The sequence below is a fragment of the Cryptococcus neoformans genome, chromosome 13, assembly GCF_000149245.1.
Source record: "Cryptococcus neoformans var. grubii H99 chromosome 13, complete sequence".
In the NCBI taxonomy this organism is placed as follows: Eukaryota; Fungi; Basidiomycota; class Tremellomycetes; order Tremellales; family Cryptococcaceae; genus Cryptococcus; species Cryptococcus neoformans.
In genome coordinates this window covers 567,501-582,310 of record NC_026757.1, presented here as the reverse complement: position 1 = coordinate 582,310, position 14,810 = coordinate 567,501, and the positions used below count along the sequence as shown (strand labels likewise).

General features: G+C 49.2%; 4 protein-coding genes and 2 non-coding genes; 1 reads left to right on the top strand and 5 right to left on the bottom strand.

The window, feature by feature from the left end:
• Positions 1–400: 400 nt before the first annotated feature.
• On the bottom strand, positions 401–1,239 carry CNAG_13133. Its single transcript, XR_001046409.1, has 2 exons — positions 678–1,239; positions 401–604 (listed from the first exon to the last, which is right to left on the bottom strand). It is a non-coding gene; the product is annotated as a hypothetical RNA (non-coding RNA).
• A 190-nt stretch (positions 1,240–1,429) lies between these two features.
• CNAG_13132 lies at positions 1,430–2,264 on the bottom strand. XR_001046408.1 has 3 exons: positions 2,066–2,264; positions 1,521–1,980; positions 1,430–1,467 (listed from the first exon to the last, which is right to left on the bottom strand). It is a non-coding gene; the product is annotated as a hypothetical RNA (non-coding RNA).
• A 275-nt stretch (positions 2,265–2,539) lies between these two features.
• Positions 2,540–6,070, bottom strand: CNAG_06475 (hypothetical protein). XM_012198130.1 has 6 exons: positions 5,840–6,070; positions 5,553–5,762; positions 5,087–5,501; positions 3,815–5,036; positions 3,588–3,768; positions 2,540–3,536 (listed from the first exon to the last, which is right to left on the bottom strand). Exons 1-6 carry the CDS (start codon positions 5,982–5,984, stop codon positions 2,920–2,922), a joined length of 2,790 nt encoding a protein of 929 aa, XP_012053520.1. The 5' UTR covers positions 5,985–6,070; the 3' UTR covers positions 2,540–2,919.
• Positions 6,071–6,618: 548 nt separating this feature from the next.
• On the bottom strand, positions 6,619–9,063 carry CNAG_06474 (RNA-binding protein Musashi). XM_012197956.1 has 8 exons: positions 8,878–9,063; positions 8,527–8,824; positions 8,073–8,113; positions 7,864–8,024; positions 7,559–7,813; positions 7,331–7,505; positions 6,959–7,275; positions 6,619–6,895 (listed from the first exon to the last, which is right to left on the bottom strand). Exons 1-8 carry the CDS (start codon positions 8,912–8,914, stop codon positions 6,734–6,736), a joined length of 1,446 nt encoding a protein of 481 aa, XP_012053346.1. The 5' UTR covers positions 8,915–9,063; the 3' UTR covers positions 6,619–6,733.
• Positions 9,064–9,216: 153 nt separating this feature from the next.
• Positions 9,217–13,272, top strand: CNAG_06473 (hypothetical protein). XM_012198129.1 has 7 exons: positions 9,217–10,666; positions 10,719–10,928; positions 10,982–11,184; positions 11,247–11,612; positions 11,669–11,977; positions 12,032–12,614; positions 12,671–13,272. The coding sequence occupies exons 1-7, from the start codon at positions 9,289–9,291 to the stop codon at positions 12,895–12,897; spliced, it is 3,276 nt and encodes a 1,091-aa protein (XP_012053519.1). The 5' UTR covers positions 9,217–9,288; the 3' UTR covers positions 12,898–13,272.
• Positions 13,273–13,632: 360 nt separating this feature from the next.
• CNAG_06472 (nucleolar protein 4) overlaps positions 13,633–14,810 on the bottom strand; it is a 3,464-nt gene continuing 2,286 nt past the window's right edge. Inside the window, exons 6-7 of the mRNA XM_012198128.1 lie at positions 14,325–14,810; positions 13,633–14,257 (exon numbers count right to left, since the gene is read on the bottom strand). The exon at positions 14,325–14,810 is cut by the window's right edge and continues 495 nt beyond it. Coding sequence (XP_012053518.1) covers positions 13,730–14,257; positions 14,325–14,810 — 1,014 coding nt within the window. The 3' untranslated portion in view covers positions 13,633–13,729.

Genomic DNA, 14,810 nt, shown 5'->3' with positions numbered 1-14,810 from the left:
CATATATGTGGAGTGATGTGTCAGAGCTAAAGGAGGTGGAAGGTAGAAATAGATTTTCACACCACACATGCAGACTTGTGGGTGCATTTTCTCTGTTCATTGGAGAATGGATCTGCATCATGTTTAAAACCTTCTTAAATTTTAAGTCAGGGGTCAGACCTTATCTTAAACTTAAGACCAAAAATTAAAAAAAAAAAAAATCACCTGGAAAGAAAGATTTTGAAGTTGCTGCAAGACCTCACAGCCTTAAATTCCAGATCCCAGTTAAGGGTCCAAAAAGGTTAAAAGTTTTTGTAAAATGATGGCTTCTGACTTAAACCAGGTTTAAGGAGGTCTTAAATGCTGTTTGAATTCCCTCATTAGCATATTGCTCAAAACTTCTTGAAGTAAAGGAATATACTCTGTATGGATGCCTGAATACCTATCTCCAGATCCTGATCTCCCTCTTGACTTGATAAACCCAACAACAGCATTGATTCTTTTTCCACACTGATGTCATTTACAACAATATCATAGTACACCATTGATTGGAATGGCCCATAGCAGCTTCTCTAATCCTTGAGCTGTATTTATGTGCTTAGATTCCAAATTAATAAAGGATGGCCTATGGGTGTTGTGGTGTTTTGGGAGAGGAAGTTGTTGGTTATTGATATTGACTTGTCATCCTGTTAACTTACCATCTCATCTTCCATCATTTGCATATATCCAAATGACAGGTGTCTGTTTGTTTCTCCTTTGTTGCAGCAAAAATGCTTGTGAGCAAAATGCACAAGGACAGATAAACAGAAGAGGGTGATTGGCAGCTACTATTAGACTTGCCCAAACAAGCAGCACCACCAAAGTTTGAATCGAAACCACCAAGATCCCTTCCATCCTGCATTTTTTTTATTCAATCCAACCCATATTCTCCCTGTTCCAAAATGGCTATATTTTGTGAGGTTGCATGGCAGCTGATGTTTGGTGGCTACTCATGATATTGTTGATCAGCAATTGCTCCCAGATCTAGCTGAACAAAGTGAGGCTTTGGCTTTTGAGAAATAACCCTGGGGAACAAATGAATAAGTTCTAGCATCTCCTGACTGCCAACATCAGAAGGGAATTCCCATTTTCAGTAACAGGGTTTATTGAGCTTGTCTTCTAGCACTGCAAATTCCCCATTGTTTGAGGTATATATACCTGTAACAGTACCACTGTCCTCAGAGAGGCCAGGAAGTACCTGATGTTGCTATGTTTGTTTTAACCACAGCTTAGTCCAGTCAGGGAACTTCACACCTTTTTTATCAGACAGGTCAAAAGGATGTGAAAATGGTGTTGAGGGTTGTGATGGGCAAGCAATTCAAAGCAACCATTTGAACAAAGATATGTCTGTAGATGTTTTGATCTTTAATGCTGTTATAGATCATGTGAATGCCAAAATCCAGAAACATTTGTAGGGATGAGAATGGCATCACACATGAAATCAGACCACTAATTGTATGTCAATCACAAGCCTAATGCATAAAATTTGATAGATAACATACCCTGACTCCAGGAACATTGCATCATCGAGTTCCCACATGACTCAATGCTCTCCATCATCTACCATCATCCAGGGGTTCTGGCTTTGGATATATAAGACACCATACAGCCCATGAAATAAGGGGAAAACTCCGACTTCTCCTTGCTGCACCATGCAGAAATGAACAAAGACAGTCAGGAATGAATTTCCGTTACATTGGGAACGTCTTGACGAATTTCCAAGAGTGCTGGTTGAAAATGGCTGGATGAGGTGTCAAAAATGAGCTTGTTGAATCACACCTTTCGAATTTCGAAATGATAGAGATGAGCAAGGGAGCGTATCGATGCTTGAATTCGGCGAGCATGATACATTGCGCTGGTGACAGGGTCGATAAAGCATAGGTAATAGAGGCTGTTGACTCCTGAGGCGGAATCGATGCTGTTGAATAGAACACCACACAATGCTTCATGAACAGTCTCAGTCTTATTGGATATGCTGGATGAGCCTTATATTCCAACAGCACACTATTGCGCAATTATGGCCGTGAACGAGGATGGACATACATACCATCATATTGGCTGATCGTTGCTTCATCATAATTTGCTCCATGGCGTCCGAGGAGGCGAAGAAGGTGCCTGAGTGCTAATATGTGATGGATAGTCGATCACTAGTGCCGAGGATTAACGTGCGCGCTTATAGACCGAAAGGATATAGGTCATTGATTGAAAGCTGATTGGGAACTTGCAGGAGACGTGGACACGTTGAGCAGTGAGTTGAAAAGTATAAGGGAACCACCACGCACGCACAAACCGACACTGCACAATAGATTCAGACTCGCCGCTCGCGGGTAAGACAACTAATTACGTAATTTTGTTTGAAACACGTTCGCCCACAGCTTACACGCGACCAACGTTCTCTTAATTATAGAATGAAGTGTGTCAATATGGTGATCAGCGATGGATTCTTTCGATCCAGAAATCCTTATGATATTCTGGTCGGTTGGTTGGTTGGTTGTCCCAAAGCATGTCAATTATCGCAAGTGATAATCGTCAACAACATAGCATCATTCAGTTGATCATTAGCTTTGACCTCATATTTATCTCTCCCGCAGGGGCAGATCCATATGTGCAGAATCGAAAAAATGCAGAAGTAGATTCAATTGTGAGAAAAGAGATAATTGTTTATAATCAACTTGCACTTGTCAACTAATTGTTTTGTAAAAACTACTCTTTTGTAAAAACCACTCAGGCCAAAACGCTTAGCCGTCCTCTTATCTGATCTTTCCAGGCTTCTCTTCCATGAGTTTTTGCACACCTTCAACCTTTTTCCTATCTTTCCATTCATACCGTCACTCCTTTCATCTGTCCTGTTTGCAAACTCTTCTTTCTATCAGACACCCTGCATGACCAGTCCTCAAGGGCTTACTGCTGCCAGTGAGAATAGGTCCTAGATCCATAATGACCACCGTACTGTCCCCAGTCCTGACCACCGTAGCCTCCACCGTAAGGATAGCTTCCAAAACCTTGTTGTTGCTGGCCCTGCTGGCCTTGCTGTTGGGCCTGAATGGCGGTGGGTTGGTTAGGCGCCCGCTGCGCTTGGGCCACGCCAGCACCACCGGCACCAGTGGCACCAGAGGTAGCGGTAGCGTTGGCGTTGGAAGCGGTTGAGTTGGAGCCAGAGGAGGCAACCTTAAAGTCTTCAGAGGCGTTGGAGGCTTGAGGCCGAGCACTGCCAGCTTGGGCGTTGTTCATTCCTAAAAAGCCGTGAAGACCCTGGGAGCCGTAGGTACCACCGATAGCGCTTTGTCCTTGAGCAGGAGGTTGGCCGGCGGACTGAACGGGCTTGGAGTCGTACCTGCCCAGACTGCCAAAGGACTCTTCATTGTTGAAAGCTGGGTATGAAGGAGGAGCACCGTAAGGAGATTGTGTGGGCTGGGGCTTAGCGGTGGGGATAGGTGCAGGGGCAGCCTGAGGAGCTGGTTGACCATAGAGATTTCGCGGGTAGTACTGCTGGAAACCAGCTTGAGGGGCTTGGCCGTCTACAACATTGTATCAGTCCCGGGTCCAATACAGATGTCATCAATACTCACATTGGTAATAAGGGTTGTAAGGACCTTGCTGGTAATAACCCATGTTGCCCATACCCGAGTAGAATCCGCTCTGCTGGTGAGGCAACTGCCCGGGGGCGGTAGGGTGGGAGGGGGTGGCAGCAGGTTTGGGTTCCTCGACAGGGGGTCGGGGGTAGCCGGCGGCATTGTAAGAGTCGTAAGACTATGATCTTGTTAGCGCCACCTCACACAAAAGACATGTTACTCACTCTCTGAGCCGCAACATAAGGATCCGCGGCGTGCGTCTGTTGGTTGCTCTGTGCCTGTTGACCCAAGAATCGGGATTGCTGGCCGAACGCGCCGAAAGGCTCGTATGGGCTGTTGGTAGGTTGCTGATTCGCCTGACCAATCTGCGCTTGCTGTTGCTGGGGCTGCTGTTGGGGCTGTTGACCTTGAGGTTGCTCACCCTGAGAACCAATGGGGCTGTAGAAGTCGTGTCCGCGATAGAACTGGTTCTGAGGCTGTTGCAAGCCATGTTCAGGAGTCTGGGATTGAGCCGGAGCTTGTTGTTGTTGGAGGTATTGGTAAGCGTGCATCTGCTGTTGAAGTGTCTGGTGAGGAGCGGGGGCGGAGAAAGCAGGTTGCTGGGCGGGCTGCTGTTGGTAGAGAGGAGCTGAAGGAACGGGAGGTTGAGAAGGAGAAGAGGAAGGAGGTTGAGACAGAGCGGTGACAGGGGGCTGAGTAGGAGCAATGGGGGAAGCCTGAGGTTGAAGAGAAGCTTGAGCCTGGGGTTGAGCAGGAGCAGGAGCGGCTTGGACAGGAGACTTTTGCTTAGGCTCTGGCACAGGAGAGTCAACCCCGTCTCCTTGCAATCCACCAAAGCTCAAGCTGCCAAACTGCATCTCGACACCAGTCAAACCACCGACACTAGCAGGAAGGACGACACCCTGTCCTTCAGCCTCCTTGTACCTCTGAGCAGCGCGAGAATTAGATCGGGGACCGGTCTGGACACCTGGAGCGGCCTTGGCAGCGACAGAACTAAAACCAGGGGGTCCCTGATAAGTAGTGGCAGGTTCGGGAGCAGCCGCGGCAGCTTGTTCAATTCCAGAACCAGCAATGGCAGGGTCAGTTTCCCAGCTGTCTTGCTCTGTAGACTGAGGCGCAGTCTCTTCCGGATGAAGCTCTTGCACCTGTTCAGGCTCAACAGGAGTTTCGGTAGACCCAACGACAGCTTCGGCCTCGGCCTCAACCTCCTCTTGTGCAGGGGCGTCACCGAAAGATTCAACAGCTTCAGCAGGGGTTTCTTCGAGGGCCTCGGCAGGGACTTCTGATGATTCCTGGGCAATGGGTTCATCGGAGGTGGTCTGTTCGGGCTCGTCACCCCAGCCACCGGCGTTGTCATCGGCAGCAGGGGCAGGCTCGACAGCAGGAGCGGGGGCAGTAGCGGGGGCAGGAGCGGGGGCAGGAACAGGCTTAGGCTTCTCGGCAGGTCTGAATATTGTTAGGCACAAAACAGGTTATCTCACGATGAAAACACGTACTTGGCGATTTGAGCCCAAGTTAGCTTAGGCTTAGCGACGGGTGCGGAAGGCTGGGCAACAGGCACAGGCTTCTCGATTTCAGGCTGCCATGCGTTACCGCCTTGCTTAGCTGCCTTTTCAATTTCCTTGGGCGCAGGGGAGTCACCCCATCCGCCGGAACCGGCAAAATCGTCGGCATTGCTTTCCGCAGGGGCGTCTGGTTGCTCTGGTTCGACTCCCCATCCTCCATCTCCTTGCGTAACAGCCTGAGCGGCAGGAACACTCTCACCCCATCCTTCGGTGATAGTAGCTGACTCGCCCCAACCTTGACTAGCTTCGTTGGAAGTAGAAGCTCCCCAAGCTTCGTTTGAGCCGGAGAAACCGCCTCGACCAGTTCGGGAGCCGCCTCGACCACCACGGCCACCTCGAGAGGGTTCTATCAACCCATCGTTAGTTGGGTGATACAACACGGACCAAATACACGTACCCCCACCTCGTCCACCTCGGCCACCCCTGCTACCACCCCGTCCACCTCGAGTTCCCCTTCCTCCCCTTGTGCTCTTGTTGTCAAAACCAGAGTCAAAGCTTCCGGCGTCGCCCCATCCCCCAGTGTCCGCATTTCTACTGGAAAGCGCCTTGTCCTTTGGCTTGGCTGCCTTCTTCTTACTGCTGGCTGTGGTAAATTGTTGAGCGCGGCCTGTTTATATTATTAGTATTTGTGAGTTGCGTGAACGACACCTGTTTAAGTTTGCCCATGTTCATTCAATGACTCACCTTCGGTGATCATCACCGCAGCTTCCTCCAGGTTTCCCTTGACATCTTGCAAAGTGAAGAGCAGATCCTGCTCATCCCAGTCGGGAAAAATTGCTGCTAACTGTTGGAGTTGGGACGCGTACTTGGTGGCGAGCTGGTCGGCCATTGTGGCAGTGGTGGAAGAGAATAAGGATGCAATAGAAGATGGCGGAAGTAGGAAATGGATGGAGTTGGCGAGATGCACAACGCCGGCAAGTGCCACGTCGCTTAATGCTGGAGAAATACCGCTAATTCCGGCACATCCTTTTTATTTGTGGTTCCTCGCCCCAATGTTTTAGTGGCGATCGCCGCAACCTTACTTTTTCATTCATGTTTCATCATCATGATACATACCAGCCTTGTACAAGCCCTATAGTAGTCTTAAACGGGAGTCTGGTGAAAGAAAGGGCGGTTGGAGAAATGAGGCGGTGGGATTAATAGATATGAAAGGTTAGGGAAGGCAATTATGAGCCAAAATGTCCCGTATGGTGCAGAAATATAATATGGGACTGTTTGTGAAAGATGGAAGTTTATAGGTGGAAGTGAAGCGTACGAAAACAATTAGTTATTAAATGTCAGGGAAAAAGATAAAGGGAAAAGAGAAAAATGGTAAATGTTAATACACTGAAATGAAAATAAATTGGTCGTACATATACCGCAGGTTAGAATGATCGATAAAAGACAAGTCTTTCACTCACACGTCACCCAAACCATCGTTAATATGCTCATTTACTCAATGAAATGTGAGGATACGACGTAATCTGAGAAACATACACATCGGTGCATTTTGCCTAAAAGCCTACAACACCCCTCATTTTCTCCCTTTCCTTGACCAACGCAGTGGGCTGTGAACTTCTTCTTGAACTATCCGCACTCCTAATATGGTCTTGCCCTCGCGTTTCCTTGCGTCGAATATCTCTGCGCTCCGGGTCCCCCACCTTGGGGAGCATTTCCAGCGCCGCCCATGGGCTGTTGTCCTGGTCCGCGCATCGCCGCAGGGCCCCGGGGAGCGTTGGGAATTTGTCGAGTGTTGCCCATCTAGGAAGTTACGGTCATTAGTATTTGTTTGAAAGTAGCCGCACAGAGTAAGTAAAGACCTACACGGTTCATTCCGCCTCCCATACCCATTCCGCCCATTCCGCCCATTCCGCCCATGCCCATTCCGCCCATTCCCATACCACCCATTCCCATACCGCCCATACCGCCCATGCCTCCCATACCGCCCATACCCCCCATGGCACCCATACCCATGCCCATCGGCATAGCACCACCCCCTGCAGCACCACCCGCAGCGGCACCACCAGCATTGTTGCGCATAGCAAGACTGGGATTAATGGCAGGAGCGTTGCCCATGGATTTCATCATATTTTGGTACATCATTGCCATGGCGCTAGGATCGAAGCCGCCCATCATGTTGCCTGTGGATTATCAATGTCAACGGCCGAGATAAATCAAAAAAGGTATTCCCCTTACCTCCGGTTTTCATCATATTCTGATACATCATCGCCACCGAACTAGGGTCGAAGCCACCGCCGAAACCACCCATATTACCACTGAATCCTGCACCTTGGTTAAAGCGGGGATTCATGTTACCTCCAAATTTGGATCCCTGAGCAGTACCTCTCGGCTGAGCTTTCTTGATTTCAATCTACATTTTCTGCTTAACCAACGAATCTGTCGTAAAAATACAGTACGACTAACCTGCTTGCCCTCGAGCTCAACACCGCTAGCGGCCATCGCTCTACCTACAGACTCTTCATCCTGGAACGTAGCAAATGCAAAGCCCTTAGATCTGCCGGTCTCCTTATCGAACATAACGGTGGCATCCATCACCTGACCAAATTGACAGAGGAAAGATTTGAGGGATTCACCTGTGACAGATGGAGCGAGACCGCCAACAAAGACTTTGGCTGTACGCTCATGTTCGGCGCGCGGAATGGCGCGTTTGGGATCGATCTGTATGCATTGTTGGTAGATATTCAATTGAGTTGGAAGGGAGTACTCACTTGCTTACCGTCGAGGTGATGAGTCTGCGCCATCACTTTGGTGACACTGGCGGGGTCTCTGTAAGTCAAAAATGCAAAACCTCTTGAACGACCGGAAGGATCACGCATGATGGTGCACGCATCAATTTCACCAAATTGCCCCATGTATTCAGAGAGGCCCGCTGTCGCCATGTCAGTTTTAGGGGGAAAAGGGCAGTGATGCAACTGACCTTCAGTGGTTTCCCAGTTGAGACCGCCAATGAACATCTTCCTGTATGGTTAAAACATAGTACGTTCAGGCAAAAAAAAAGGTGAAGGGCGACGGGTCGAGATGGGTGCATGGCATCCAGTAAATAGACGATATGTGGGTTATCGAAAGGTATGGGTAATGTATGTTGTGTACAGATTAGTTCAGCTCGTCTAAAGCTATAGACAGGGAAAAGAAAAGAGTAAGACAAGGCTAAAGGGGTACGTTACTGGTACGGGGTTTACAATCCTATTGTGGCCTATGGCCTAATTCTACGGCCTACCTGATGCTGATTGATCTTCCGAAGATTGAAGAGCCTTTTTACAGCATCCTACGAGCGCTTTTCCGCCGCAACAAAAACCTGCGCGGCCTCCTTTCATCCAGCACACTTCGCGACCAATAATAATGTAGGAAAAGTGAACAAAATATCTACTAACCCCTCATCAGGCATATCACTGGGTTTGATTCTATCCTGTCCGTCTTGCTGCTGGCCAAAGTTGTTGTCCTGTTGGCCTTGCTGATAAGGCGCGGCGGCGTCATAAGTTGGTTGGTGGTTGTATTGTTGTGATCCAGACTCAACGGGGGCGGAAGCTGACGATGATGCGGTGATTGCGGACTGAGAAGGGGCTGCAACAGCGTTGGATGCAACAGGAGTCGAGGTTGGTGCGGTATCCAGCTCAGGAGGCTCAACAAGCTCCTCAAGTTGAGAAGCATCCAAATCCTCGAGGTCGAGATCTGTGGCCGTTAGTTCGTGACTCACGACGTAGAGAAATGCAAACAGAACGCACCGCCGTAGAGATCGTCTTTATAAATGTCTTCGGTCATTTTTGTAAGTATTTAGGTTGAAGATGTAGAGAAGAAACAACGAAGAAAGCTGACAGCCAATTTGTTCCCAGGACTGCCGTCGAAGCTTGCTGCCCACTCCATTACGTAAGTCTATCCAACAGGAATGCGGTCTTGGCCGCCAAGCCGCGGGTGCTGCACTGATGATCATTGACGATTAAAAACATTTTAAATAATAAAACGAGTGAGACTTGCGAGTTGCGGGATGGCTGTTACATAATAGTTACGTTATAAGGCTGGGCCTGAGTAGGCCGTTTGCGGCGGTGCTGCTGTTGTTATGCATCCCGGTCTACGTGCCGTCAAACCCATACTAGATGGTGAAAACGACCTGATAACTGACTTCCACCGCTCACACAATGAAGCGCATATTCAGGTCAACAAAGTCCCCAATAGACCCGCTTCCACCGCCTCAGCAACCGTCCAATGTTTCGAACCCACCTTCAGGAAGGTCAACCCCACATCATCAAGGCGCAAGAAGTATCACCGCTCTCTTTGGAGGCGGAGATAACAATGAGAACAGCTCAAGTCATGACTACAAGTGGGGATTCAGTCTCCACCACCACTCAGAGGTTACTCCCTTCCCTGCAGAAGTAAGAGCAGACGTAGTACCACCACCAGTCTCTACAAAGAGGAAGGACAAGTCTATTACAGCGCCGAGCCTCCTTGAAATCAAACAGATGCAGGAGAAGGAAGCTCAAACAGAGGAATCAAGACGTAGAGTGCCATCACAGTCTGCGCCACCCCCACCTCTCCAATCGCCCCAAAGGCTCTCGAAGGGTTACCAGTCATCTCCTTTACCGGATGGATGGCAAGGTGTACCAGCTCAGGATGAAGATTGCAGCTATGAGACGTACGCCCAACCTCTTCTTGTCCCCAACGCTTCCTTCTCACAATCACCAACCAACTCAAACTCCTCTCTTACAAGCGGAGCAACACATCACACCGTTTTTCTCCCGCCTGGTGCCCGGGCCCCCACACCGCCTAGCACTCGGCCGCCTTATCCCTTGCACATGCGGTATTCGCAGTCGAGCCTTCACAACTCTTCGACATCCGTAAATAAGGATGAGGCTGCTATCAAAAGTGGGAGAGAAAGAGGTTACTCTTCTCCTGCAAGCGCAGTCGCTGTCACGCCGCGGAACGACCAAAATTATTCTTCAAAGCTCACAAAAGCTACCCGATCGCCTCTTTCAAACGCATATGGCCCACCTGTCGATCTGCCTGATCTTCCGACCTTTCCCTTACCTAAGCCATATACTCAGGGCATCTCCACTCTTGCTCCCAGTCACTATTCACATCGAGGTCCTTCCCCTGTTGAGAATCTACCCAACGCTCTCTCACCCACTGAAAACATTGTCGTAGGCCTCAATAACGAGGCGCCTACAATACCGAACCCTAGGGAAGAACATCAACATCCGCCAGAGCTCAAGGAAAAGAAGCGCTTTTGGGGAATGGGTATCAGATCAGATAAAAAGACTAAGGCTAAAGCTCAGGCCGAGCGAGAACATGCTGCCGGCCATGGGCAAATGCAGGTTATTCCGCAAGGGGATTGGAGACCATCAGTTGATGAGTCCCGGGGGAGTCTAGAGGCATGGCGTGACTCGGAATCTCGTTCAACTTCAGCGCACGGACACCCAGTACAGTTTGAGGAAGAACCTAGGAGTAGATTGCCTGGCTTGGACTTTGGAAGAAAGGATCATACAGCGACGCAGGTGAACGATGTGACTTCTGCTATTCGTGGGTCATTCATATTGTTGAAGTGAACGCGTTGTGCTGATTATGTGCTCAGAGATGCTTGCTGCATCTTCGGATCCTTCACCGGTGGCGATTTACGAAGTCTGTGATCGTATCAATCACTCTGACAGCTCAGACTCCATCAGCAAAGAAGCCGCTCGAGCCTTACGGAAAGAATTTAAGCATGGAAATGAACTTGAGAGAAGGAATGCTGCTAAACTGTGGCTGTTGTTGATGCGTAACGTGACCGTGAAGGGGTTCAGACGTAAGTCGCCTCAGTCCGCCCTAGCAGACTCGAGTCGTTAACAAAAGACGTAGCATACGGCTCGAATAAGAAGTTCTTCCAGTCACTGGAACCCATACTATTCGCCCCATCCTCAAAACCTATAGTATCACCTTCGACTCACAGGTTATTAACCGATGTTATTGCCGATTTGACCTTTTCATATGGTATGGAGAAGGGCTGTGAGATGCTGGTCGATGTTTGGAAAAAGGTCAAGTTACCACAAGAATCAGATTATGTAAGTTACAGACCCAATCAAGCATTGCAGGCTGGGAAGTTGACGTTCACACTTTTAAAAAGGGGCACCCTCTCTCAGCCGATCATCCTATCTTTAATACCAATGAGGCCCCTTCCCAACCTCGACCACCCACTAACCAAACGGCAAATCTGCAAATTCAGTCTCCGCCTTCCGTTTCTACCTCTCGACACGGTTCTTCGCCATCCCATGCTCATCAAGCGCTTCCGCCTCCTTCGGCGCCTGCTCGTCACATCCAGCAGCAACCGGCGTCGTATGGCGGTCCGGGTTATGCGAATTTGCCAAGCCATGGGGAGGACATAAGGCGCTTGATGGAAGAATGTACAGCTGCCCAAGAGAGTGCCAGGTTGTTGGGTGACGCATTGGTTTACACCAGGCCAGAAGAGCTTGATTATAAACCCGTCATCAGAGTGAGTAATCTCTTTGGGTGCGATGATAAGTTGCTCGTTCTGACGGGATGCTGTAGGAATTTTATGGCAAGGTTTTCCATGCGCATGAATCATTGACCAATCAAATGGACTGGGCTCAAGCAGAAGCTTCACGTTCGCGCGAACGACATGTCAATCTTACCCTTGATGGGTCCGTTCCAAACAGTATGAATGCCAATTCAGAAACCACTCCTGAAGAGCGAGCTCTGGCCGCGCTATTTGAGGCGCATGCGATGCTGGCGGACGTGATGAAACAGCATGATGAGTTGGAGAGGATGGCACAGAATGAGAAAGAGTTATGGGAGGTCCGAGAGAGGAGTAAGAAGGAGACAAAAATGGATAGAAGCGTAAGATATTTTGCTTAGTCATGTGGCTTACGCTAAATCATTTGGGATGAATAGCAACAGCAACTCGCTGCCACACCGATCAATCAATCATCTTCTTCTCGTTCTCCCTCACCAACTCCACGTATTGCTCTACCTCCCACCACAATTCCCCAATCCAACAACCCCTTCCGCGGTTCGGCTCAAGATGCCTTCCGTTCTCGCACACCTTCGCCCGACCGGCATACCTTTCCACTCATCTCACGAGTATCAGCTTCCCCAGGTCGTACGAGCTCACCCCTTGGCCCAGGACCTGGAAGCAATAACTCCCACTCCCACGTGGGCGCTAGTAATACCGGGAATAACGGTGCGAATAGCAAGCTTAGGATGGGAGGCCCCAGACCCTTACCGAATCCATTAAAGACAATGGATGGGGGGGCGAACGGTAGCCAAGGAAGTTTGAGTACACAAGCTGACACAGTGCCTTCGAGAAGTGGGACGGGCGATTCGAATGGTTCGCAATCTGCTTCCATCAACGTTGGCTCCATACAATCTGCCGTGGTGAATGGGGATGAAGTTGACGGTGATGAATTGCCGAGAGTGCCTATCAAGCCAAGTCGAAAGGCGCTGGGGAAAAGAAGGGCTGTGATAGATGAAGATAGTACGTTTATCATTTTTGACTCCCTCGCTCGAACCATGCTGATTGCGGTTTTATAGATGACTTTGACCCGAACGACTTGTTCAATCCGCAACCAATCGACCCTCGTTCAAGAGGATGCCACGCGAATGACGATACGTCCTCTGACGAATCACTGACCACCGACGCGGTGTTCAACGCCAAGCCTGTAGTTTACGCCTATGATGCCTATGAAGAGAGGCAGAAAGAGCTGAAGAGATTAAAAGAGGAGGAGAAACGAGGGATTGTAGGTGGGAGTGCAGGATAGAAAAATACCGCGGAGATTAACTCTGCGTTGCTCAAAAGGCGTGGTAAGAATATCATATTGGAATGCCGAAATTTGACGACGAAACCGTGTACCTGTATATTAGTGTCTGGCACAACCGTGTAATTGAACCCTGTACCTAGCATCTAAGAATCGATATCTTATTAGAACACGATTTTGACAAGACATGTAGATACAAAAAATGATGATGCTTTCTCTTCCTGCGCGATATACAGCCTGATAGCTTGATGACTTCCTTTGCAGATCAAAAGACCGGACTTGATCATCAACCCTTAACCCATGCCATAGTAGGAATTTTAAATAACAAACAATCAGTCAACAATAAACTGTGTTTTTACCTTCATAGGTGAGCAATGGAGACATCAGCGGAAACTCTTGCATTGGAGAGACTCAGACTCTAGCAAAGGCGAGATGTGGAGAACAGATGAATGAAGCTTAGTTAACTAAGCAGAAGAAATTATGGTTGGTAGATTACCAGTGGAGTACGGGTACACCGGCTACTAGAAGAGCATGATCTAATCTAACCTTCTCCGGTGCGGGATCAGGTACAGTATTATCGTTTTGCTGTTAGGAGTGGCAAATGGCAGATGTGGGCAGGTTTTGGCTACCGAAAAGGAGGAGCAGAACGAAATGGGACGGAGGACGCCATTCATCATTTGATGTCGCCGTACATATGATTCCATTCAACTTATTCATTCCACTGATTAGTGTGCCTTTCCATTTCAAACAACGGACTAGAGAAAAATGTGATATTGTAACAGACATATGCATGTAACCGGACTGTGACTTAAAACGAAGGCAGGTCAATCATCACCTACTTTCCACCCTTGCGCATCTTCCTCTTCCTCCCAATCAAGCTACCCAGTTGACTTCCCAACTTTTCAATGCCTCTCTTCTCCCCAGCTTCCTTGGCCTTGATATCCTTCTTCACCTGGTCCACACTTTTCTGATCCCTTCTACCAGGTTGTCGCGGCTGGACTTGACCAGGTCGGTCGCCACGGTCGTTGCGACCACCTCGCTCATTTCGACCTCCACGGTCATTATGATCCCTTCTTTGACCTTTCTGACCTCCCTTAGGCCTATCTCTATCAAACTTGCCCCCTTGCTCTCGATTTTGATCTTGCCTGCCCCTAAAGTTACCTTTTAAACCCTCACGACCGCCGGGACCATCGCGCCTGTCGCGACCATCACGTCCGTCGCGCTTGGCGCGCTTGTCAAATTGGCCAGCAGGCTTGGAAGAGGCAGGTTCGTCGTCGTCGGTGTCTTCAGCTGCAATTACATCTGCCTTGCGCTTCCCGTTCTCTCGAGCCGTGGTGATCTTCTCTACTCGGCGCTTGACAACCTACGCATCGCGGTGAATCAGTGAGTCACTGGCTTGACTTGCAAAAGGATGTTCAAAAGTGGCTTACCTGGACGTTCTCAATACTGAACTCGATGATAAGAGTCTTTCCGCCTCTCATTCCACCACCGCTCCTTGAATCACCTTCTTCCAATCTGCTATCAAGCTTCTTCAACCTCGACTCTAACTCCTCAACACTTTCCAATCCCTTCTTACTCTCCTTGGCGGCTTCCTTCTGTGGCTCTTCCTCCCTCTTCCTAGCAGCCGTCAGAGCCTTTTCCGCTCGCTCCTTCATATCTCCTAGCTCAACCTTCCACCACTCCCACATCAATGGTCCCACTTCAGGGTTATTGTTCGCCCACCGAAGCACCTTGAGCGCATCCTTGTGGGAACGCATTTCAAGAAAACCATAACCCTTTGACCTGCCTTGGCCTGTGACAGGATCGAGCTTTTCAGTTTGACGGACAATCTTGGATTGGATGACAGCTGTCTCACGCTCCTTCTTGCCTCCTTTACCCTTACCCTTACCGCCCGACTTGTCGCCACGAGCGGCAAT